Raw genomic sequence first — 23,623 nt, forward strand, 5'->3', positions numbered from 1 at the left:
TTTAAGTTATTAAATCAAATATACAGTGATTCATTTAATATGTACATATTTACAAAAATGCACTTTCACGAGGAGGGGCGGCCGGGGCCAGCAGGTGGGCAGCGGCCTGGTGCCCACGGCAGACGTTGACAGTTGCGAGGGGAGAGTCTGTGTGAAGGCACTTGTCACAAGCTTCGATACTGCCACCGTCCTGGGGAGAACAGAGCAGTCAGGAAGGGCACTTCTGAAAGCACAGTTGAGAGATCTCTGGAGCGAGTGCTCTGGGCAGGAGCGAGCGAGGACGGCAGACTGGGGCGGATGGACTGGCGAGCTGGCGAGGGTCTGCCCACGAGCCTCAGGCCACGCCGACCGCCACGGGCCCCACCAATGACCTCAAGCCCCACTGCAACCGCAGGTCCCACCGACAGCCATGGGCCACGCCGAACATCACAGGTCCCACTGAGAGCCACGGGTCCCGCTGTCAGCCTCGGGTGGTCCCACCGACAGCCATGGGTCCCACTGGCTCTTTGGCCTGGAGCCACTGAGAACCCCAAGTGAGGAATAAAGGAAGATTCTGTAAACAGTGCACCACCTCTGGGAACAAACGCTCGACGATTTGGTGAGAACACAGACATCCTTGCTTTTCCTGCCACACGGCGAGTGCGACACACAGAAACGTTACAAAAATAGCAACTACCCGAGAATACTGAGTTGTTTTCCGCCTGACAGTTACCCAATAATTTATACAAGCTTAAAGAAACATAGAAAATAAACATCTGCTTTTCGTTTTTGGTGTTTTTTTTTTTACACAAAATAAAGGAACTATGCACACGGCCTCGGCCTCCTGTGGTCCGGCGGGTGGCGTGGCACCCGGCGAGGGGCCCTGGGTCCCGGCCCAGCTGGCGGCCGCAGCCCTACTCCCGGACGGCACGGCACGTGGCGCCGAGGCTCCCAACGGCGCGGTTGTCCACCTTAGGGCCTGAGGCCCAGAGGGCCGGCCTCCCAGGCGAGCAGCCGGGGTCTTTGGTGAACTTGCATGAGAGGAACTTCTCGGCCTCCGGAGCGTCGTCCTCGCCGCGGCCGGGCTCCTCGTCCTCCCTGCTGCCTGCCGGCCCGGGCAGCGCCTCACCCACCCTGCGCGGGGCTGGCGTGAAGTTCTTGCAGGGGAACAGCACGTCCTTGGGGCCACCCGGCCGCTCGATGGGGTTGCGGATGGGGTTGAGCGGGGCCCACTGGTTGTTGGCGCCCTCCTCCCGCGGCAGCCGGCTCCTCTCTCGCTCTTTCCTGCGCTTGCGGGTCCACCACACGCAGACAGCCACGCACACCAGACACAGCATGCTGAACACGCCGCACAGCACCGACACCAGCAGACCTGGGGCGGGGACGCCGCGAGGGGACCGTCGGGCGAGGGTCCTCCGGCTCCCGGTGGTGGGGAGGGTCCCAGGATCGGGGCTGGGGAGGGGTGCGTGGGGGGCTGGGGGCCCTTTGCTGGCAGGTGCAGAGCAGTTGCAGCGCTTTGTGGATCGGAATGCACGGCCCCCCGGCAGGGCCAGGACGATTCGCAGCCCCTCCCCTCCAAGCCCCACGTGCCTGAAAGATCCCCACGGCCCGGGGCCGAGAGGCGGCCCCCCTCCTCCTTCTCACCCGTGGAGGAGCTGCCCACGACGACCGTCTCCACCTTGACCTCGGTGACAGCCAGCAGCAGCGAGCTGTTCCCCTGTCGGGTGATGGCCGCCACGATGGCTCGAGCTGCACTCTGGATCAGACTGCTGTCCGGCAGGTCGCGGCGTGCCGGGCTGAAGGACTGAGGCAGAGGACAGAGCTGAGGGGCAGCGCGCCCGCGTCCGGAGGCCTGGGACCCCCACCCCCAGTGGGACAGCGTGCCTGGCCCCGTGTGCAGCCCCAGGGCACACTGAGGTTCCCGTCCAGGCCACGGCTCTCGATCAGCGGCAAGGAGGGATGCGGGTGGCTGTGGTCCCACGAGCAGGGCCGTCCTGGAGCAGAGCGCGGGGCTTGGGAACCTGCGGCCCCAAGGCTTCATGGAGGGAGGCTCATCAAAGGGCGGGGGGTCGCCCCACGCCGGGCAGTTCACGGGGAGGCGGGTGAGGCCTGGTCTGGATCCCCCTGCACCTGGGGCTGGGACGGCTGTCCCTGCGGGTAGGCTCCCAGCCCCAGGCAGCCATGCCTGGAGTCCAGAGGGTGCCACAAACCCAGCACTCCCCTGAGCCCTGCCGGCACCGTGCGGCCCTGCTGCCCCAACACCGGCACCCAGCCAGCACCCCGAGAAGCTGCCCTGCCCCTACCCCCTTGTCTCTCCCCGCACGCCCCCAACCACAGCCTCCCCAGACCCTGCGGTGCCCATTTACATTGGGCCCCCGAGCAGGGCCCCAAGGACACCCACTGAGCCGAGGGCCCGGGCAGGTGGCCAGGCCCTGACCACACACCCCAAGGCGGCCTGACACCACGGGCACCCCTGCTGCCACAGACACCAGAGGACACAGCACAGGTGAAGCAGGGAGCCGGGACCACACACCCCAAGGCGGCCTGACACCACGGGCACCCCTGCTGCCACAGACACCAGAGGACACAGCACAGGTGAGGCAGGGAACCGGGGCAACAGAAAAAGGAGGCTCCACCCACAGTCCCGCCCGCCCCGTCCGGTCGGGCAGGCCCTGGCCTCAGCGCCGCACCCAGGCCACAACCGACCCCCACGGTCTCGAGTCAGGGTCCCACCTGAGGGCTCCCCGTCCGGAGGCCCCGGGCCTAGGAGCTTCCTCACGCTCCCTGCCCTGCTCTCAGGGGATCCTCCAGCTACACCCCGTCGCTGTCCACCCTGGCCCCCGGCCACTCTCCTTCCCTCTCTGGGCGCTGCCTCTGTACCCCGACTCCTGCTGTCACCCGGTGCCTCCCACAGTTCTGGGGACCCCTGCCCAGAGTCCCAGCTGTACGCGCGGGCCCCACGGAGCTGCACACGCGCCCTGCCTGGCCCCTCCTCCTCCCCTCACCGGGCTGACGGTGCCTCTCCTGCAGGCCCGCCCCGGCTCCGCCGGCCTCCAGCAAGGGCACGGGGAGTGGCCACAGCCCTTCGCCGCGCAACTGTGCCGGAGCGGACTCCTGGGTCTGTGGTCACCCCGTGTCCCCAAGTACCTGGGAGCCAGCCTGGCCTGGGCCCTCTGCCCCAGTCCCCGCCAGGCACACGTGCAGAGGAGGGCCCTGGAGAGGGGAGCGCTGAACAAGGGTGCCCACCCCGCCTGCCAGTACCCACCATAGCCACCTCCACCGCGCTGGCCTCTGAGGACGGCCGGTCACAGAGCAGCACGAGCAGGCGGTCCCGGGCCACCGCCCGCGTGGCTGGTAGAGCGCGGATCCCTGAGCAGACGGCGCCCACGGTGGTGCCCTGAGCAAAGACGGGCTGCACGTGAGCACGGCCCAGGGACCGAGAATCTGAGGGTGTTCACCCCCGGCTGGCACCTTGGGCAGGTGGTGGGACACGCCTTACACGCTGTCTGAGGTAGCAGAGCAGGGATGCGGGGGGGAGTGGGGGGGGCACTGGCTCCCACAGCGGTCCTGTGCCCCCTCACCCACGACACAGACCACCACCATGGTCAGGGCTGGGTGGGGTCTCACCCGGTGCTCAGGCCACAGAGACGTAAGGACGGGGATGCGGCCTGAGTGAGAAGTGCCCGTGGAGTTGTGGGCTGCCCCAGCCTCCCTGGAAGGCCACCTTCAGCCCAGGTCCCTGGGACAACTGGAGGAACAGGCACCTCGGCCCAGGCTGGCCACTCCTGGCCACTCCCCTGGGACCAACACTTCCCCTCATCTGGGCGCACTCGGCCAGGCTCCGCAGCCTCCCTGACCCCACAGGCGCCAGGCCGCCAGCAGGGGTCTCGGGCCATCTTGGTGGCCACTGGAGGAAGGATGCGGCGCCGGGGCTCTGCAGACCTTCGCGGTGCACGGTGGACGGCGCCACTCACCTGGGGCACCTGGTCGCGGTTGAAGTGCAGGGTGAGGCGGGCGCAGTTGTTGTCCAGGTGGCCGGAGCGCGGCCGGCAAGGGGTGCTGGGCAGCAAGGGCTCCTCCGCGCCACACTCCCCCCAGGCCATGCAGGGCGGCTGCAGGCACTGGCCCGGGGCCTTCTCCTGGCACCGCTGCCCAGGTGGGCACTGGGTGCTCAGGGCGTCAGGCCGGCCAGCCAGCAGGCAGGGCTTCCGGCCGCACCACACCTGGGCACACGCAGATGGGACCCGCAAACACACCAGCACCACGCGGGGCAGGGGGAAAGACACGGTCTGGTCAGTGAGTCCCAGGGCAGGGCGGGGTGGGGCGGGGCGGGGGGCAGTGGGCGGGGGGGCCGGCGAGGGCCCACCCGGGGGACCCCCAGCGCTCCCAGGTTGAACGTGGCGCCAGAAGGACCCCACCAGAGCAGGGCAGGGCAGGACAGTGCAGGCCCAGGTCCTCTGGAGCCCGGCTCACCCATCCCCCTCCCCCAGCACCCTCACAGGGTGAGCAACAGGGTCACGGATGCATGACGGGGACCCCAGGGCACTGGACACCCAGCAGGGCTGTGCGGGGAGGCAAGGCAGGGCCGGCCGGAGAGGCTCTGCGGCAGGAGCCCCCTGTACCTTGCTGCAAGCCCGGCGGCCGTCCAGGCAGCGGCAGCTGTTACAGTCCTCCACCCAGGAGCCCCCATGAGGGAAGGGCACTCCCTGGGACCAGCAGGACCTCCCGAACACAGTCACTGCGGGGAGGAGAGGTGGGGGCAGCCGTGACGGCCGGGTCTCACCCTGCCCCCCCAGGCACGGCCCTCGCCCACGACGTCCCCCCACCTACCCTCCTGGCACCGCGGGCCGGCCCGGCCAGGAGGGCAGCTGCAGCGGTAGCCGTTGATCTCGTCCACACACGTGGCCCCGTAGGCGCAGGGTGAGGACTGGCACTCGTCAATGTCTGCGGGGAAAGCGGCGGCTCGTCGGGCAGCACGGGAGGCCCTGGCAAGTGGGAGGAGCAGCCCCCGGCCAGCTGGGGCCTCGGGCTGCCCTCGGGGGCCCTCTGGGCTGGGCCTGGCGCCGTCACTGTCACCAGCCCGAGGCTTAAGCACCACCCCCATCTGCCTCTGGGACGGGTGGAGGGGAGCGGCCTCTGGGTACTAAGACCTCAACCCAAACTAGGGTCTGCCCCTTGCCGGGTGGCGGGGGACAGACAAAGGAAACTGCGGCTCAGGGTGAGGTGGGAGCAGCTCCGAAGGCTGGGGTCCCACAGCACTGCCCGCCCGGTGCCCCCCGGCCCCTCACTGATGCGGCAGTCAGGGCCCGCGAAGCCCGGCGCACACTCGCAGCGGAACCAGTTGACGCCGTCCACGCAGACACCGCCGTTGTAGCTGCAGGGGAGAGGGCGGGTGTCAGGGGGCCCAGGACAGGCCGAGCTCCCCGGCCAGCCCGCCTCAGGGGCTGCCACTCACCAAGGCAGGGGATTGCAGTCGTTGGTATCTGTGTTTGCGGAAAAAAGAGGACAGTAGGCACGGCATCCACCCGCCTGGCACCCCAGGCATGCAGGGCGGGAGGATACCGAGCTCCCCAGCCAGCCCACCGTGACCAGGCTGGAGGCTGGGGGCCAGGGCCGCTCTGGGAGGAGAGCCCGTCCTGGAGGGGACTGGCCTAGGAGGGTGGGGTGCGCGAGCAGGACGCCCAGGCCACAGGGCGAGTGGCTGGCGGGAGATGGACAGAGGGCAGAACACAGGGGAGGGGGCTGGGCTGCGGGGCTCGGGGGGTGCTGGAGGTGGCACGGCAGATCTTGGGGTTCAACTGGACTTTGGTGGCCAAGTGCAAGGGGCAGGTCTGTGAGGCAGGCTCGAGAGGGAACAGGACCCGGAAGCTGTGGGAGAGAGAAGTGGGTCCCACCCACGCCCACGGGCTCACTGTGTGTGCAGGTGCGGCCCTCCCAGCCGTCCCGGCAGATGCAGGAGAAGGAGTCCCCGCTGCCCACACAGGTGCCCCCGTTCCCGCAGGGGTTGGGCAGGCAGCTGCTGCTCTTAGCTGCAAGGGCGGAGGAGGAGAGGAAGGAGGCGGGGGGCTTTCACCTGGGCTGGGCAGACCGGGGGCTCCACCCCACGCCTCCACCCCAGACAGCGAGGGGCAGGCAGGGCCAGCGTGCCCTCGGGGCGCCTCACCGACCGTGCAGGTGCTGCCCTTCCAGCCCGGGGGGCAGGCGCAGCGGAAGGTATCGCCGCTGTCGTAGCACGTGCCACCGTTGCTGCAGGTGTAGGCGTCACACTGGAACTCACCTGCGGGCACACGGCCGCTCAGGGGGCGCCCGGAGCAGCGGGCGGCATCCCGGTAGGCAGCCCCAACGCAGCAGGGGCGCGCGGGCACTCACGTGAGTGGCAGGTCTTGCCCTTCCAACCATCGTCACACGCGCAGTAGAAGTCGTTGACCAGGTCGTAGCAACGGCCGCGGCTGTGGCAGGGATCGGGAAGGCAGTCGTTGGGATCTGGGGGTGAGGACGCCGGTCAGCGGGGGGTCACCGGCGCTCAGGGAGGGCTGCCCGGGGGAGGAGGCGCCGGAGCTGGGCCAGGGAGAGACAGAGGGCGTGGGGAGGGCAAGCGTGTGCCCCTCCGCCACACACACACACACACACACACACACACACACACACACACACACACACCCGCCCGCTCCGGTCACCAACTCGCCACGTGGAGCCGGTGACCACCTGGGGCCGCTGAGGTGCCCGGTGACAGGCCACGTAGGGCCGAGGGGCAGCACGGCCCACTCACTGGTGTCGCAGAGCTCGCCCTCCCAGCCGCTGGGGCAGAAGCAGCGGAAGGTGTCCACCTCGTCGATGCAGGTGCCCCCGTTGCGGCACGGCTGGCCGAGGCAGTCGTCGATGTCTGCAGGAGGCGGGCGTAAGCCAGGTCCCCAGGCCTCCCGGCCCCTCCTGGCCCCTCCCAGCCCCCGGTCCACAGCCACTCACTCTCGTGGCAGTAGGTGCCTGTGAAGCCGCTGTCACAGACACAGGAGAAGTTGCCCCCAGGCTGGCTGATGCAGTGTCCATGGGGGCCACACACGCCGGTGGGGGCCACGCGGGCCACCCTGGTCCCCACCTCGAACCCGCAGCCATCGACCACTGCCACAGAGATGGGAGGGGTCAGCCCCACCTCTGCAGACCCCACCTACCTCTCACCTCACCCCACTCCACCCCCTCAGGCCCCGCCCACACTGCACCCACCTCTGCAGGCCCCCCCAGGGCACGGCTCCCGGGGCTCGGAGCAGTTCTTGCCGCCCACATCTTCCGGGCACGCACAGTAGTAGTCGCCCTCCAGGTTATAGCAGCGGGCCCCGTTCTGGCAGGGGCTCGGCTGGCAGAAGTCAACGTCCACCTGGGGGGCGGGGCACCCACGAGAGCCCAGGCCCTACTGTTGGCGCTGGACAATGAGCCAGGCCTCGCTGGCGTCCGTACAAGGAACCCCAAGGTCCAGGCCCCACCTGGACTAGACAGCCAGGCCTCTGCAGCCACAGCCTGGAGGGCCGCCCAACCCAGCCTGGCCAGGCCCCTCCCACCACCCTCGCCTCCAGGGCAGCCCTCTTCCGCTGCATCCGGCCTTCGCCCCTCCTACTGGCAGGAAGGCCAGCTATCGGCCCCCCTCCCCAGCCACCAGGGCCACCCTGAGCCCCGTCCGTGGGTCCTTCCCAGAAGCGTCACCGCCAGGCTCCACGGCGCTGGACAGGACCTCTATCCTGGGCCCCAGGAAGCCTGCTGGCCAGGAGACCCGCCCCTTGCACCCCTGCAACCCCACTAGTCTCCCCTGCAACGGCCAGGGCAGGTCAGAGGGCGGTGGGTGCGCGAGCCTCTCCTCAGACCCGCGTGCGGCACCCCCACCCCACCCTAGGGCCCCTCTTTCAGGGGCCCAGGTGCTCCAGCCACTGTGGGAATCAGACAAGACAGGGCTTGGGGCAGCCGGCTGACCTGCCAGGGCTCCCGGCCCACCCCATCAGGAGGTGCTCATCATGACAGGCAGTGACCCTGCGACCCTGCTCTGCCCCTGCCCAGAAAGGCAGCCCGGACCCTCTGCAGGGCCGACGACCACTGTGGCCCGTCTTGGCCACTCGGACGGGCCACCCGGGCAGCGGCTGGAGGAGGGGGGAGGCAGGCAGCACACGCAGGCCTCACCTCGCAGAGCGGCCCCGAGAAGCCCTGGGGGCAGTGGCAGCGGAAGCCATCGACCAGGTCCTCGCAGAGGCCGACGTGGCAGGGGCTGCTGGCACATTCGTCCAGCTGGCGCTCACAGTGCCGGCCCCCGAAGCCCCGTGGGCACACGCACTGGTAGCCGTTCACCAGGTCCTGGGGGGAGTGGGGGGGTGAACCTCCCGCAGCCACCCCCGCGGGCGGCTCCCCCGACACTCCCCCAACGTGCGCGCACGGCATGGACCAGCCCTCACCTTGCAGGTGCCGCCGTGCTGACACTGGCCCCCACAGTCGTTGACGTCTGCGGGCAGAGGCACGGTTACGGCTGGGACTCCCTCTCCCCCAGCCCCGCCCACCTGCGCCCGCCCACCCGTACTGACTGATATGACAGTTGGTGCCCTTCCAGCCCGGGATGCAATCACAGTAATAGCCACCAATCAGGTTTTTGCAAGAAAAAGCATTAAGGCACGGCTTCCCTTCACACTCATTGGCGTCTGTGAACGAGACAAGGGCAGCGATGGGGCCCAGGCCCCACCTGCCCCGGCACCCGCAGCAGCAGCGCATGCCCAGCGCACAGCCCATGCACACACGCGCCCCGCGGGCCCCTTACCCAGCTGGCAGGTGGCTCCCCCCCACTGCTCGGGACAGATGCACTCGAAGCCGTCCACCTGGTCTATGCAGGTGCCCCCTGCCGCACACGGGTTGGAGGTGCACTCGTCGATGTCTGCAGAGGATCAGAGGGAGAGGTGTGGGGCGGGAAGGAGGGACACGGGCCTGGCTCTTCCTGGCACCCCTCCCCTGACCACTGCCACCCACGTGGACGCGGCCACTCCACCCGTACCCTCCTGACCCCTCAGACGCCAGGCTGAGTGCCCCAGAGGCACTGGAGTGGGCACTCACCAAGCGCACAGGTGGGCCCGCTCCAGCCGGAGGGGCAGTGGCACTCGAAGCCTGAGGGCACCTCGTGGCAAGAGCCCCCGTTGGCACACGGGTTCGAGGCGCAGGCGTGCTCGGCTGTGTTGAGAACCACGGGAAGTGGGTGTGGCGGCCCAGGCCCCCTCCTTCCTCCCCAAGCCCCCAAGGCCCCGAGGTGGGAGCGGGGGGGTGCCTGCCGCACAACAGGCCGGAGAGGTGGGCCCGGCCGGCTCCCGGCCCCGACGTACCCCGCTCGCAGTTCTTGCCCGAGTAGCCATCGGGGCAGGCACAGCGGTACTGGTCAGGCTCTGCGTTGATGCATGTGCCCCCGTTGGTACAGGGGTGGTGGCTGCCGCAGTAGTTCAGGTCTGGGGGCGGGGGTGCGCGCTCAGGGAGCAGACCGAGCCCCTCGCTCCCTCCCTCCCCGAGGCGCCTACCTGGGGCCTCGCCACCCGCCCCTCGCCCACCAGGCGCACCTTTGTTGCAGAGCAGGCCGCCCCAGTTGGTCTCGCAGCTGCACTGCCAGGGCTCCACACAGCTGCCGTGCACGCAGCCCGGGTACGGGACGCACTCGTCGCAGAATCTCCCCTGCCAGCCATAGCTGCACCTGGGGAAAGCCGAGGGCCGCGAGGCCACGTGTGTAACAGCGGACCCCGCGAGCTCTGGCCGCTCCCAGGGTGGCCTGGGGACACGGGCGCAGAGTCACATGGGCCGCCCAGGGCCGGCAGCCTCAGCCTTTGAACTGGAACGGGCCCCGGGCCAGGCGGGGGTTACGGTCCCGCCGGCCAGCCCGCACCGTCACGGCACTCCCGGCCGCTGGCCTCGCACGGTTGGCCGCAGCTGTCCAGTCACTCCTCCCGGAGCTATTTTGGGACTCACCCCAAGCAGGGCCCCGAGAGCAAGCGCCAGGAAAGGAAGGCGCTGCCGGGACCCCAGGAATGAGAGGGCCAGGTGCTGCCAGGCCTGGGCAGGCCAGCGGGGCATCAGGAAAGGACTCCTGGCCTGGCCCCAGCCGGTAACCTTGGGCGCAGCACGTGACCTCACCTGGGACTCAAGGGCAGTAACTTCTCTCTCCACAAGGCCCAACCACGGGCGCATCTCACAGATGGGGACACTGAGGCCCACAGGCCGCCCCAGTCCAGCCCTGAGAGAAGCCACGTTCAGGGCAGCTCTTGGGCTAGAGTCACCCGCTCCCGGCAAATGGCCTCGAAAGGCCTCCTGGCTCCAAGGCCACGACCCCGAGGCCGGGCCCTGCCTGAGCTGTGGGCCAACGTCCTCTGTGGGAAGTCCTTCAGGAGGAGGGGCAGAAAGATGCCCAGGCCGTCAGCGAGGGCCCGGAGCTCAGCCAGCCGGGGGCACTGCTCTCGGGGGAGAGAGACCAGCACCCTGTGCTGGACGCCCCAGGGCCCGGCGGGCTGCCCTTCAGGCCCTGGACGTGACCCCCAGGGGACCCTCCCTAGAACTTCGTCCTGCAGGATGGAGTGACGTCTGTGCCATCACCCACCACGTGGATTTATTTTTGGAAAAGGAAAGAGCCACGGCCCTTCCCGGGCCGCCCCCGTGGCCCACGGCACCCAGCAGGGACGCTGGCCAGCTCAGCCAGTGCAGGACAGGGAAACCAAGGCCGGTGAGAAGGGGCTCCTCCAGCCCCCCCGTACCCGGGGGCGGGGCGCGCGGTGTGTGTGCCCGCCTGGGCCACACGCCCCCACCCACCACCCTCCCTCCGGGGGACCCCTGCCAGGGAGCACGAGGGTCCCTCGGGCGTGCTCTCGGCCCTGGGTGGGGCAGCCCTCTCCACGCCCCCCCTACCCCAGCTTTCCTGGCCCCAGAAGCCCAGGGAGGAGACGGCAGGAAGGCACGGCCATCTCCGCAGCATCCGGTGGGGGTTTGTCCTGCGCTGAAACCTGAGCCCTGAGCCACGGGCGGCAGCTGGGCCTCACCCACAGGCCAGGGAGAGAGGCGGCTAGGGCTCACCTAAAGCCTCTGTCCCAAGCGTCCCGCGCCGCCCCCTCCCCCCGCCCCCTCCGCGCCTTCCTGCACAGCCCACACTGCAGTGGAGGGCGGGCCTCTCCCACCCTCCTCCCACCCGGCTGCTCTGTCACCGGCCACCCAGAGCCGCTAGCACGGCCCTGCCCCTTGTGCTCACGACCCAGGTGGGGACCCGTCTGCCCCGAGTCCCAGGGCTCATGCCCACCACACGGGTCACAGGGCAGGGCTTCAGGGGAGGGCCCTGCCCAGGGCAGAGAGCAGTGCTGCACTCAGTCCCCCACCCAGGATCTGGTTCCTGGAGGTACCTGTCCCTCAAGACATGAGCCCACCCTGGGCCAGGCCCCCAGGTGCCCTCTCACCGGCACTGTGCTCCCCACGCCACTTGGAGATCCACTCAGCTTGTCTGAAACCTGGCAGAGTGAGTGGCCGGGTGGGTGCAGCCCTAGCCCCCTGCCTATCCCTGGGCAGCCTGCCCGCCTCCCTGCCCTGAGACTGGCGGGTCTGCTCCACATGCCACTTCCCAGGCCAAAGCCACCACAGGACGAGCAGAGGGTCACCCTCCCGTCCCGGCCCCGGATCCCAAACACTGCCCTCCCTGTCCAAACTCGACGGGGGAGTTACTGAATTCCTCTGCTGAGCGCCCTTACCTGAAAAACACACCTGGGAGCAAACGTGCCCTCCAGAAGGGGTCCTGGGGTGAGTGAGACCCACGGCTGGCGCACAGGCCTCACTCGCTGCACCTGCTCATCTCTCTGCCAACGTGCGGGCCCCTCCCAGGGGCTCGCCCCTGAGCACCCACCTGGTCCCCCAGGCCCAGCTCCCGGGCCATCCTCACGCACCCCCGGCGCCCGCCCTTGCTCACACCCTAGAGAGCCCCGCTCTAAGCCCTCCCGGCTCCGAAGCCTGGCCCCGCCCCTCCGGCTGTCCCAACCCCCGCTTCTCTGCTCACTACCTGGCAGGACTACTCCTCCCTTCCCACAGCCACCAGACCCTGCCCGAGCCGGCAACTCTACCTTCCCCCAGTCGAGGTCTCCGACGGCCTCCACTGTCTGCATGAGGCTGCGGGGACCCCTCGCTCTCTGGTTCCCTCTGACCCCGGCCAACCCTGGGTCACTGCCCGGTGGCCTCTGCCAGCTCATCGTACACTGTCACCAGCAGGAGGCTGGGACCGGCTCCTGGACCTCTTCTCCTCTCCAGCTGCCCCCGGCGGCTGTCAGCACCGGCCGTGTGCCTCAGGGGCCCATCCGTGTCTCGGGCCAGGCCTCTCCCCACAAACCCAGGGCAGGGCGGGGCGGGGCACCTGCTGCTCTCACCCCTGCCTGCGGCGCCTGAGCCCATCCCCGTGTCCAGTGGCACAGGGTATAGAAGGCTTGGGGTCCTCCCCGATCCCCCCCGCTTCCACTCCAGGACGTCTGCAGGACCTGCCCACCCTTCCACCTCCCACTGGACTGTCACCATCACACACCCCCTCCCCAGCCTGGCCCCACCCACACAGCAGCTGCTCTGGTCCTTCCATCCCACCTCGCTCAGCTCCAAGCCCTGCAGCAGCACCCCCTTCTTTTCTAGGTCCCCCCCACACTCACCACCCTCCCTGTCCTCCACCCACAAGCACAAGCCGCTGTGCCCTCCGCACCTCCTGTGCTGCAGACACCTGCCCTCGGGCGGCTCTCTGCTTCCCGGCCTCTGCCCCTTGTGTAAGACCATCCCAACCCAGTTACGTGAAACGGCCCTGGCCGCCCCCTCCCCAGGCCCCCGCCCCTGTCCTCGTGGGGCTGTCACTGTCGGGCACGCCCAGGCTCTGAGGCCACGGGCGTCCCTGTGCCGATTACAAGCTGCGTGGGAGCAGGGCCCGTGTCCCCACTCATGCGGCCCCAACACCCAGCCCCCAGCACCGTGTCCACGGCAGGCGCTCAGACACACCCCGCTGAGGGAGCAGGTGTGGTGGAGAGCAGAGACGGGGCAGGCGCCCGGCACTCACTCACCTGCACTCCCCAGGCACGGAGCATCCCCCGTGGAGCAGGTTACATCCTTGCTTACACACGGCTGCAGAGAGAGATCGGAGAGGCGCCGCTGCTGCCAGCCATGCACGGGCCCCCACAGCCCTGAGGCAGGCACGGGGTGGGGGTGGGGGGCCTCCAGGTGGCACCCCACACAGCCCTCCGCGCGGCCCCTCCGCGTGGCCCTGCACAGCCCGCTCACCCTCCTTGCACTCCTTGCCCATCCAGCCGTCCATGCAGGCCTTGTTGCCGTACTGGTCGCAGGTGTAGTGGCCGAAAAAGTCGTTGCGGGGCCGGCAGAACTTGTTGCAGGTGGCGCTGTAGTAGTTCTCGTCGCAGCGCACACGGATCTTCAGCTCCAGGTGTGCCACGTGGCCGCTGAAATGCAGGCTCTTCCAGCGGTCCTCCGGGTTGATCATGCCCGCGTGCGACACCCGCTCGATCAGCAGTTCCTCTTGGGGGGGGGGGCGGCAGAGTGAGCCGGTTCAGCCGCCACATCCCCCTCGGAGGCGCACAGCCCGCCAAACCACACGGCCAGCGGCCCAGGCCACAGAGCCGGGACAGCAGGGCCACCGCAGGAAGCGCGGGGCTAGAGGGGCCTCCTGCCCCGCTAACGCAGGCGGGGCCGGCAGGGCTGGGTGTGGGTGACCCCGCCTGTGCCCCGCAGCCCGCGGCCTGCTCCCACCGGCACCGCCACCGGGCACCACGCCCACCCCTCGCCAGTGGATGTCTCTGGTCACCCTCCCGCCCCTGCCGGGACCCCTTCTCTCTAAGGGCCTTCCCGGCAGCAGCCGCACCACTCACTACTGCCCATCTGAGAACAAGCCTCCCTCGGCCCCGAGCACGCATGGATCCAGCGACCCGATGGCTGGGCCTCCCTTCAAACCAAGCTGCCGCGTGGGCGCAAACGCCCTGAGCTGGCAACAGGCACAGGGCTCGTGGTACGTCTCCCTACACGCTCGTACCAGTTTGGGGAAGTCTGCAGTAAGAGGCTAAGGATCCCGTGCACCCCCCCACCCCCGAGCTACAGGAAAGGCCAGGCCCCTCCCTGAAGCGTCTCTCCCTGGGCCGACCCATCCCCGCCCTCCTCTGGGGAACACTCCTGCCCTGGGCAGCCTGTCCCCACACCCGCCCAGCCCCGCTGACCGCCGCTTCCAGCGGCTCCTCTGCGTCCCCACAGCGTCGTCACCCGTGGGACCCAGGGGCTCGGTCTGCCTCGGCAGCCAACTGCCCGCGTGACACTGCCCCCAAACGCGGCATGTCCAAACTGGGCTCCGGCCCGTCCGCACGACAGCTTCTCGGCCCTGCGGCTGCTCAGGCCACCCCTGCCCGCTCTCATCACGTCCAACCCACCAGCAAGCCCCGTGCCTTGGCCTTCAGAGCGACCGGAGCCCCTCTCACCCCGCAGGCTGCTCCTGGTCCCAGCACCCCCAACCGCCACCTGCGTTCACACAACCGCCTCCTCACCCATCTCCACGCCGGCCCTGCAACCCGCCCTCCAGCAGCAGCCTGAGCGACCCCGCTCCAGGAGAAAGCCAGCCCACGAAGCCTCCGCGACCTGACCCCGGCCTTGCTGACCTAATCGCTGCCTCCACCCCTGCCGTGAGGGCCCCATGCTCTTCTCCAGATGCACCGGGCTCACTCCTGCCTCAGGGCCTTGGCATTTACTGCTCCTGCCGCACACGCAAATGCTCTTCCCCGTTTGTCCACGGAAAACCTCTCTGCCCCACCACCACAGGGCCCCGCAGACGCCATGCAAGGTCGGCCAGCCACCAGGTGAGCCTGCGGGGGAGGGCCACCAAGCCCCAAGTTCCAGGGCAGATGGGCAGAGAGGGGCTCAGAAAGCCAAAGAGAGCTCTCAGCAGCGAACCACTCCGCTGTGCCACTGACCCGGCCTCAAAAGAACAGGCTCGGGTCTGGGCATCAGCAGGCTACAGGAGCGCTGGGGAGGCCCAGGTGCGGCCCTCGGCCCTCAGTGAGGACACACGCCCATCAGAACAACACAGAGGAAGCTGAGACTGGGGAGGAGGACAGTGCACGCGCAGCTCAGCAAATCACAAGTGTGGCAGAGCTTCCTGGCAGCCAGGGCAAAAAGGGAAACAGCACAAAGATCCTCAGGGTAGAGGCAGCTTTCCTGCCACATGGGCCTTTGTCCCCAGCAGGCAAAGGACCAGGAACCTGGCTACGTGCATCTCCGTGAACGAGGGGGTCAGCCTCCCAGTGCCCTGAGGGAGGCCCTGCAGGCAGCAGTCCACCCAGCCGGGGCTAACTCACCATCCGGGGTGGTGTCGTTGTCCCAGTCCCAGGCCTCCACGATGAGGGTGAAGGAGCGCTGCAGACACAAGGAGGGGCCCGTCAGGTACCCGAAGCCCTGCCCCAGCCCAACCCTCCCACCACCACCACCACCACCACCACCACCACCACCACCACCACCACCACCACCACCACCACCACCACCACCACCACCACCACCACCACGCCTCGGCCACACCCCCACTTTATCCCTCAGCTCTGAGGAGGGGTCTCCTCAGCAGACCCCGAGATGACCCCCTGGAGGAGGACTGCCCCTCCGGGTCACGAAGGCTCAGGGGGTGTGAGCTCGTGGCTCCCGCAGCTTCGTGGCCCACCGGCGAGCCTGACCGGCTTGGGTCAGGACGGAGAGAAGGGAGAGTGACCCAGACAGAGCAGCGGGCAGAAGGTGGGCACAGCTGGAGCAGCTGCAGACAGGGGGGCCAGGTGGCCGGGGACCAGAGGGGGTCGAGCGGGAGGCCCCTCGGCAGCTCACAGGGGCCCAACCCACCGTGGGGAACAGGAGGTCCCACCCCCAGCCTGCCCGGGAGGGACGATGCCCCGTCACCAGGCCACGGGACGGCAGGGGCAGGCCCAAGCGCTGGTGCCACCCGCCCCCCCGCCCCGGGACATAGTAAACGTCTGCCCCACTAGCCTGCTTCACCCAAGACCCAGAAAGTGGCCCCTGCTGCACAGATAGGGAAACTGAGGCCCAGGGACTGCCCAAGGCAGCCTCAGCCTATGCTCTCTCCCCCTCCCTGCCCCCAAGACCATCCAGCCCTCGGGCACCAGGCAAATGATGGGCTGACGTCACTAAGCAGCCCCAGGACACCACCGCCCCGCCGGCCGTGAAGACAGCCAGTCGCTCCCGGCACAAACTCGCGCCTCGCCTGACCCCTCCCTGCCCAGCTCTTCCCCGGCCGGGACCCTCCGTGGCTCCCCGCTCCACGCTGCTCGGCCCCCTCTCGGGCCAGCCACAAAGGCGCCGACTACCACCCCCCCGGCCCTCGCCCCACCTGGGCTGGGGGCTCACAGGACGGGGCCACGTCTGGGACACGGGCTGGCCGGCTTCCTGCCCGAGGGCTACTGCCCTGGGGAGGCCAGACGCCTCCCCACCCTCGGCACCCCCATCTCCCAGCCCCTGCAGGCTGGTTTCTTCGCCCCTGCAGCTGCCTGCTGGCACCCCACCCCACTCAGCCCTGGCTCTGCCGTCCCCCACATCCCGGCCCCAGGCAGCTCCCCGTGGGCTGCATGCCACATCCAATCACACCCACAGCCCCTGGACACCCAAGCGTGGTCCTCCCTCGGAGACCCTCCTCTTGTCCCCTACCCCGTGCCTCCAGCTGCCCTTCTTCTTCCCGCCCCTCCCACGACACGGCCTCAGGGCCCAGGACACACGTGCCCACCCTCAACTTCGCTCAGCTCACCTACGCCGCTGCCCCTGCCCTGAGCCCAGCCCCCCAGCAGCTGTCTCCCAGACACCCTTGGACGACCCGCAGGAGTTCATGCTCACAGCCGCCACCCTAGGACCCACACCCACCCAAGAAGCATGAGCGGGAAGCGGGGAACCACCCTCCATCCTTCTAGAAGCCCGCCCCTCACCCCCATGGAGCTGTCCCCAGGCTCTCAATCCCACCTCTTGAGTCTCCCTGAAACCCATTCCCTCACTCCTGCCACCGCCCTCTGCCAGGCCATCAGGATCTGTGCCCAGGCTGCCCATCTCCACCAGAAGGGCTCCCGGCAGACACTGGGGCCTCCACACCCCCATCCACAGGAGCCCCAGTGATCCCCAGGGCTCTGTCCACATGTCCCCCACTGCTCAGCCCTCTTGGGGCTCCCCGTGGCGTGCGCCCTCCTCACAGGTACCCAGCACGCCCACCCTGCCCCTGGGCCTTTGCACACACGGCTCCATCCCCCTGCCTGGAATGCTCCCGGCAGACGGGTGAGTCAGCGGGGCACGGAGCTGCTGTTCTAAAAGGGGGTCAGGGCAGGCCGCGGAGAGGGTGCCTCTGGGCTTGAGGCTGCAGAGTACGGGAAGAAGCCGTGTGGCAGGGCCTCGGGCTGTAAGAGCAGGGATGTGGGAACAGGGGTCCCAGAGTCAGACGGCGGGGCTGCCAGCCCCTGTGCCAGTCTTGGTGCTAACGCTTTGGAGCAAAGTGGGTGGCTGCCAGGTGAGTCTGAATGAGGCCAGAGACCAACGGGGCTTCAGCAGTCGTGCTGGCCACCTGACAGAACGGGCTATAAAGGACACAGGAGGAAGCAAGGAGCTGACACGGGCTGCGCCCAAGAGGGCGGGACCATGGCGGTCAAGGCCCCCAGTAGGGCAGGTGGAGGAACGCCCCAGGCCGGGCTGCCCATCCCACAGGGCGCTCACCCCTTGGGGCAGCCGGAGTCCACCTCCCCACACCTGGGCTTCGGGGAGTAGGGAGCGCCTCCTGGCTCCCAGGAAACCCCACGCCAGCCACTCAGGTAGGATTACCGCCACCTTCTCCAGAGCCCAGGGCTCCGGTTACCTGCTCCCGCGGGGACATGTGCTGCCCGCCCACCCGCCAGGGCCCCACCGCCCGCCAGCTGGGTTCCCTACACCTGGACGGCAGGAAGTCATCCAGAGAGAACCTGAGCCACTGGGTGGGGCGGCACCTCCTCTCCTCCTCCCGACTGGCCTCTAGGACTCAGTTTCCCTCCTGCAAATGGCAACCTTTCATTCCACTGCTGCTGCCTTGTGGGCCATGGGCCCGGCAGGGCTTTGTCAACCCCAGGTCTCTACAGAACAGGAAAAAGGCAACAGGCCTGGACGGGAGGCCTCGGAGGGCACACTGTCATCCCAGGGACCGGGCTGGGGGGGTGGGTGCCTGGGCAGGGTTGATGACAGCTAGGGGCCGGGGGCGGGTTCCTTAGGAAGCAGGCAGGGGAACACCCCTGGCCAGGCACAGTTGGGCCACCAGCCTGCCCAACCTCGAGAGGCCCACCCAGCTGGCTGGCATTAGTCCCTGAAGACCCAGCCACACCTCTTCCAGGAAGCCCGCCCTGACCTACCCACACCAGAATCCCAGCCCGACCACGGCCTTCTTCCTGGCCCACCCCCAAGGCCAGGTCCAAACCCTTTGTCTGACCCCCCAGAAAGGATGATGGGGCAGCCGCCCTCAGACATGGAAATGGCACAGGGCAGACGTGGGGCCGGATGTGCCACACCCCACGGCCCAGGACACCCCAGGCCAAGAAGGCCTAGCACAGACCCTGGACCTGCTGCCCTGGCTCCTCTCCCACAGCACCCTGCATCAGCGCCCGGCCCCCCACGGAGCAGAGCTTCACGCCGGCGCCAGGAGCTCTAAGCACAGATACGTTTCCTGAAACCCGAGCTTCAGAAAGGCCCAAGCCTCTGCCTCCATTGTCACCCGACAGGGAGGGGAGGGGGCCGCCTCCCCTCAAGGCGCTGGGCCCCGGCACCCCCGCAGGAGGAGCGGACCGCAGGCCTCCCCAAAGAGAAGCCAGACACCCACACTCCGCACCAGGGACCAGACAGGGCCTTGCCTGGGCGTGCCCCTCCCACCCCACTGCGGGCCGGCAGCCCACGGTCTCACGACACCTCATCACACGCACGTCGCGGGGCTGCAAAGCCCACAGTCAGGTCGACCCTGGTCACACCAGGCTCACGGTAGCCGGGGGATGAGGACCCCAGTGTACCTGGGGTCTGGGGGGACGTGGACCCTGGCTCAGGCCTGAGGATTAGAGATGCCTGTCTCCACCAGGAAACCCCTCACTGGCCCAGCCTGCCCTCAGCCAGACACTACCCCTGAGAGGCTCCCTGAAAGCCACCAGCCCTCCAAGGAGCCGCTGCCCACACCCTCCAGCAAGCTCCTCGTTGCCACGCCGCAGCCTCGCTCCCCAACCCACCTCTCAGGCCCAGGGACAAAACCCCCGCCCGTATCCAAGCGCTCCACTGGCCGGTGCAGCCCTCCCGGTGTCCCCACTTTGCCCGAGAGCCCCGCCCTGCTGCCCCAGTATCAAAGCCTCGACCAAGACCCCTGAAATACAGGGCAGGTGACGGCACGGAGCAGGTCACCTGGGCAGGACCCCAAGGCCCCAGTGGGAAGGTATGGAGAGGAAGGGAGCAGAGGAGGCCCCGGGAGCAGTGTGGGGAAGGGACCAGGATCCACGTTAGCCCCACCCCAGTCCCCAGCTCCTTGGGGGTCGGGAGCACACGGAGGGCAGTGTCACACACCACCCAGGGCAGCTTAGGCGCTCCCAGGCACAGACCTTGGCCTGGCCCACCTTGGGATGGGGGCTCGTGCCGCTGACAAGCCCCATTGGCAGTCGGACGTGGGGGTGCTGGGCAGACCTCCTCCTTGGGTGTGCATGCCCCCGACTGGCCCAAGTCCCTTGCCCACCCCTGAGCACATCACAGACCCCACAAGGGACTCTGGCCTTCTGATGGGCAGCCGGCGAGGAAGCGGGGAGACTAGGCCAGCTGGAAGGCCAGGCTGGGCACTGAGCCCTGCAGCCCTGTCCCCCGCCCACACGCCCACACAGCTGCACCACGCGGCCAGGTCCCAGGACCTGCTCTGGCCCACGATCTCAGGTTGGCTACACCGTCAGCAACGGGATCAGGCCCAGGCCCACCTCGGTTCTCCTCACGACTCCAGCTTGGCCTTCACGAGCAGCCATCTGTGCCACCCCCTCGAACCCACAGGGCGCGCTCCAGGAGAGGGGCCCTCAACCTGCGGGCCAGCTCCGGGGGTCCCCGCTACCAGAGCGCAAACAAGTAGGCAGGTGCGGCCTCTAGCTAGGCAGCAGGCCCCCTCACTCAGGACCCCCGATGCCACACTGCACCTCCATCGGCCAGCCCCACCCGGCCCCTCCAACACCCCCAGTGGCCACCTACCACACCCAGAGAACTCACGCGTGCGCACGTGCACACAGACGTGACCAAAAGTGGCCTCCGCCCTACTAGCTACAGGCCAGGCGCTGGGGCCGACACGGCATCACCCACCTCCTGCGGGGACCAGCGGGACACATACAGACATCCATGGGGCCGGATGAGGAGAGAAGAGGCAGGCCTCACACCCAGGCTGACCCCACCTCCCTCACCTCCAAGACCCTGGACACGCCCCTCTCCAGAAAGCTAGGCCCGACACCAACCTGAAACCACAGGCGGTGGACGGCGCAGGACCCGGGCCCACGCGGCCAGGTCAGGGCGCCCCAGCCAGGCCTGGGGCAGCGGCGCACGGGGGCGCTCCCCCTCCAGGGGCCTGGGTCGGGTGCAGGAGGGCGGCTCCCCACACCCGTGCACCTGCAGCCGCCTTCAAGGCCCCGCTCACACCCCTACTCCAGGGTCCTGAACGGGCGCCCTCCCACCTGAAGCCCCGAGGCAAGGCCCGGCCCCCTCCTCGGTCCCCAGGGCACCAAACACAGTCCTCACTTTCTCCGGCCAGGGTCAAGGGCCCTAGTGGGCACACTGGGTTCCAAACTCGCCCCAGCTCAACTCACCCCAGCTCACGGGACGGAGCTGGGCTTGCAGCAGCAGAGGCAGTGTGGCCCCAGGGCTGCTGCCGGCCGAGCGGAAATACCAGGGCGCTGGCATCGCCGCACCGGCTGCAGGCCTGGCAGCCAGACCACACCACTGGCAGGGAGAAGAGGACAAGTGCAGCCCCCCAAGCACACGGCTGCCCCCCAGCCTCACCCCCGACCGGAGGGTGGGCCACCTGCTCATTCCGAGAGGACCCAGCTGGGGGCAGGAGGAAGGGAGGGGAGCTGGCCCAGAACCCGGTGCCCAGTCTGCAGGCTCCTGCCTGGGGAGACCAGGGCCTGCCCCATCCCGTTCCACCCCTGGCCGGCCAGCGGGGCCAAGCGCCTGAGGGACACGCGTTGGCCCGCCACATTCCTCCAGGCCTCCCTGCCCCCACGGCCACTGCTGCCAACTCGAGCCGAAAACACATCCTCAGGTAGCGATTTCGAACCGTGCTGGCTCCGGCCCAAGCGCAGATGACAGGCTGCGGGCCCTGCTCAGACCTGCCTGCCGCGCCGCTGCGGGGGCGAGGGGGCTGGGCTCATCCCGGCGCCCGGGGCCTCCCAGGCCGCCCCTGCCGTTTCCACCCCAGGGACACATTCCCCGCCTGAGGCCCCAGGGTCAAGGGAGACCCCAGAGGCCAGCCAGGTATGTGGGGGTAGGGCTGTGGCCCCAGGGGCGTGTAGCCAGGGGTCAGGAAGGGGGTAAATAGAACAGGGGAGGCCCCCGGCCCAGGCAGAGGAGAAGGTGCCAGCACAGCGCTCAGAGCCGGGTGGGGGAGGAGGGCGTCGGGCCCAACTTCAACCAGCCCGGCCTCAACCCCCCGTCTCTTCCAGGACCAAGACATCAGGCGGACATACTCCTGTTGGCTCCCGCTGGCTGGTCCAGCCAAAGGTCCTTAGTCAGGACAGCCTCTCAGTCTTAGCCTGGCATCCTGCTACAGCCAGACCCACCCCAGCTGCGGGTACCTGCTCCTGCACACCGAGGCCCCGCTTTACAGGGTCCTCTCTCATCCCTGCCCCCACCCAGTTCCATGCAAGCAGCACAAAGACCTGGGACGGCCACAGCAGGCAGCAGGAAGCCTCCACCTGCGCGACCACAGCTCCCTGCAGCCCACGGTGATGACCCACATCCCTACCAGCATTCTCAGGCCCAAGGCTCCTGCCTGCCAAGCCAGCCCCAAGCCCGCTCCCACAAAAGAATAAAACCTAAAACCCAAGACTGCAAGCTGTAAGAAACCTGACAAAGAATCACTGCACCAGGGCCCACTGAACCTTCCCCCCGGATCTGGGCCAGGAGCAAAGGCTGCCACCAGCACACGTGCCCTAGGTCTGCCCGGGCCCAGGTCCCCCGGTGCCCGCCGGAGCTGCCACCCCCCACCCCCGCCCCCGGGCATCCAGGAAACTGCAGGGCGGGCGCAGGCTGGCCAAGGGCCCAGGCGGCTCCGCCGGGGCCTGCCCCAGACCAGCCCCAGCACGCGCGGCGCACATGCCTCCCCGGCCTGCCCAGGCCCGAGGCGCCTGGCCGCGCCTCCCCACCCAGACAGACACGCGCAGGGCGACGCAGGCACACGCCGCGGGCGGCCGTGCACGCGGGCCGAGGCCACCCCGCCCGGCCGCGACCCCCGCGCGCCCACGTGGCCGGGCGCGGACCCGGCCCCACGGAGCAGGCGCCCGGGGTCCGCACGCCGCGCGGCGCCCCCTGCCGGCCCCACCCGCAGGGTCCGGGCGCGCGAGGCTCGCACTTACGGCCGGGGCCGCAGGTGCGGGGAGGCCGAGGGGCCGAGGGGCTGCGGGCAGGGCGGGGCCGGGAGCCGGGCGCCGAGGGAGGGGAGGGCTGGGGGAGGGGGGTGGGGGCGCACGTACCGGCCAGGCGAACTGGAAGGGGATGACGACGAGACCCGGGTCCTGGTCGCCTCCGGCCCGTGCCCGGGCCCGCGCCCGGTCCCCCGCGGCGCCCACCGGCGGCAGGTAGAAGGAGTTGCCGCCCAGCACGGGCGTGGCGCCGTGGCCGTAGCTGCAGGGCCCCGTGGGCGTCACCTTGGCCTGGTACTCCTTGAGGCACACGCGCACGTACGTGTCGCACTCGTCGTGGCCGCAGCCCCCCGAGCGCGTCGTCCGGCCGTCGCCGTCACAGCAGGCGCCGCTCAGCAGCTCCCCGTTCACGTTCCGCAGCGCGCTCAGCTGCAGCTCGAAATAGCCCATGGGCCGCGCCGCCTAAAAATAAGGCAGAGAGAGAGCGCAGGGAAGCGCGGGCCGGGGTCGCGAGCCGGGGCGCCCCGCCCCCACCCGCCGCGCAGCCTCGAGGGCTTCCGAACCGCGGCGCCCGCAAGCGGTGCCGCCGACCCCGAGGGACGGCCCGGTGCGCCCCGTCCGCGCCCCCGCTCACCTGCACGCAGAGCGCCAACAGCAGCAGCAGCTGCCGGGGCAGGCGCCCCCGGCCCCGCGCCCGCATCGCCTCCTCGACCCCGCCCGCCGGCCCGCCGCCGCCGCCGCCCCTGCGCGCCCGGCCCCGGCCTCCCAGTGCCCGCCCGCCCGCCCGCCCTCCGAGCGCCGGCAGCAGCGGCAGCGGCAGCGGCAGCGGCAGATGAGGCGGCGGCGGCGGGCGGGGTCGAGGCGGCGCCGCGCGGGCCCGGGCGGCGGGCGCGCTGGGGCTGCGGGCGCGCGGGGGCGGCGGCGCTCGGGCTCGCAGGGTGCCGCGCCGACCCAGCTCCCTCGCGGCGGTGGCGGCGGGCGGCGGCGGCGGCGGCGGCGGGCGGCGGCGGCGGTGG

The 23,623-nt window shown here is 69.4% G+C and overlaps 1 protein-coding gene across 5 annotated transcripts; it reads right to left on the reverse strand.

Annotated features, from left to right (window-relative positions):
- JAG2 (jagged canonical Notch ligand 2) lies at positions 1-23,623 on the reverse strand. Of its 5 annotated transcripts, XM_004262455.4 has the most exons (26): positions 23,242-23,401; positions 22,719-23,069; positions 15,333-15,390; positions 13,261-13,512; positions 13,044-13,104; positions 9,549-9,679; positions 9,321-9,440; positions 9,058-9,171; positions 8,768-8,881; positions 8,538-8,651; positions 8,412-8,458; positions 8,143-8,313; positions 7,201-7,351; positions 6,946-7,098; positions 6,749-6,862; positions 6,349-6,462; positions 6,143-6,256; positions 5,892-6,008; positions 5,435-5,462; positions 5,268-5,353; positions 4,810-4,923; positions 4,602-4,717; positions 3,954-4,202; positions 3,245-3,376; positions 1,624-1,783; positions 1-1,351 (listed from the first exon to the last, which is right to left on the reverse strand). In XM_004262455.4, the coding sequence occupies exons 1-26, from the start codon at positions 23,305-23,307 to the stop codon at positions 894-896; spliced, it is 3,705 nt and encodes a 1,234-aa protein (XP_004262503.2). In that variant the 5' UTR covers positions 23,308-23,401; the 3' UTR covers positions 1-893. The 5 variants fall into 5 exon arrangements, with proteins under 5 accessions (XP_004262503.2, XP_049562700.1, XP_049562698.1 ...); XM_049706743.1 differs by lacking the exon at positions 5,892-6,008 and having other exon boundaries at positions 5,435-5,847; positions 6,349-6,428; positions 23,242-23,623; XM_049706741.1 differs by having other exon boundaries at positions 5,435-6,008; positions 23,242-23,621.

Source organism: Orcinus orca, chromosome 2 (assembly GCF_937001465.1).
Source record: "Orcinus orca chromosome 2, mOrcOrc1.1, whole genome shotgun sequence".
NCBI classification, from domain to species: Eukaryota; Metazoa; Chordata; class Mammalia; order Artiodactyla; family Delphinidae; genus Orcinus; species Orcinus orca.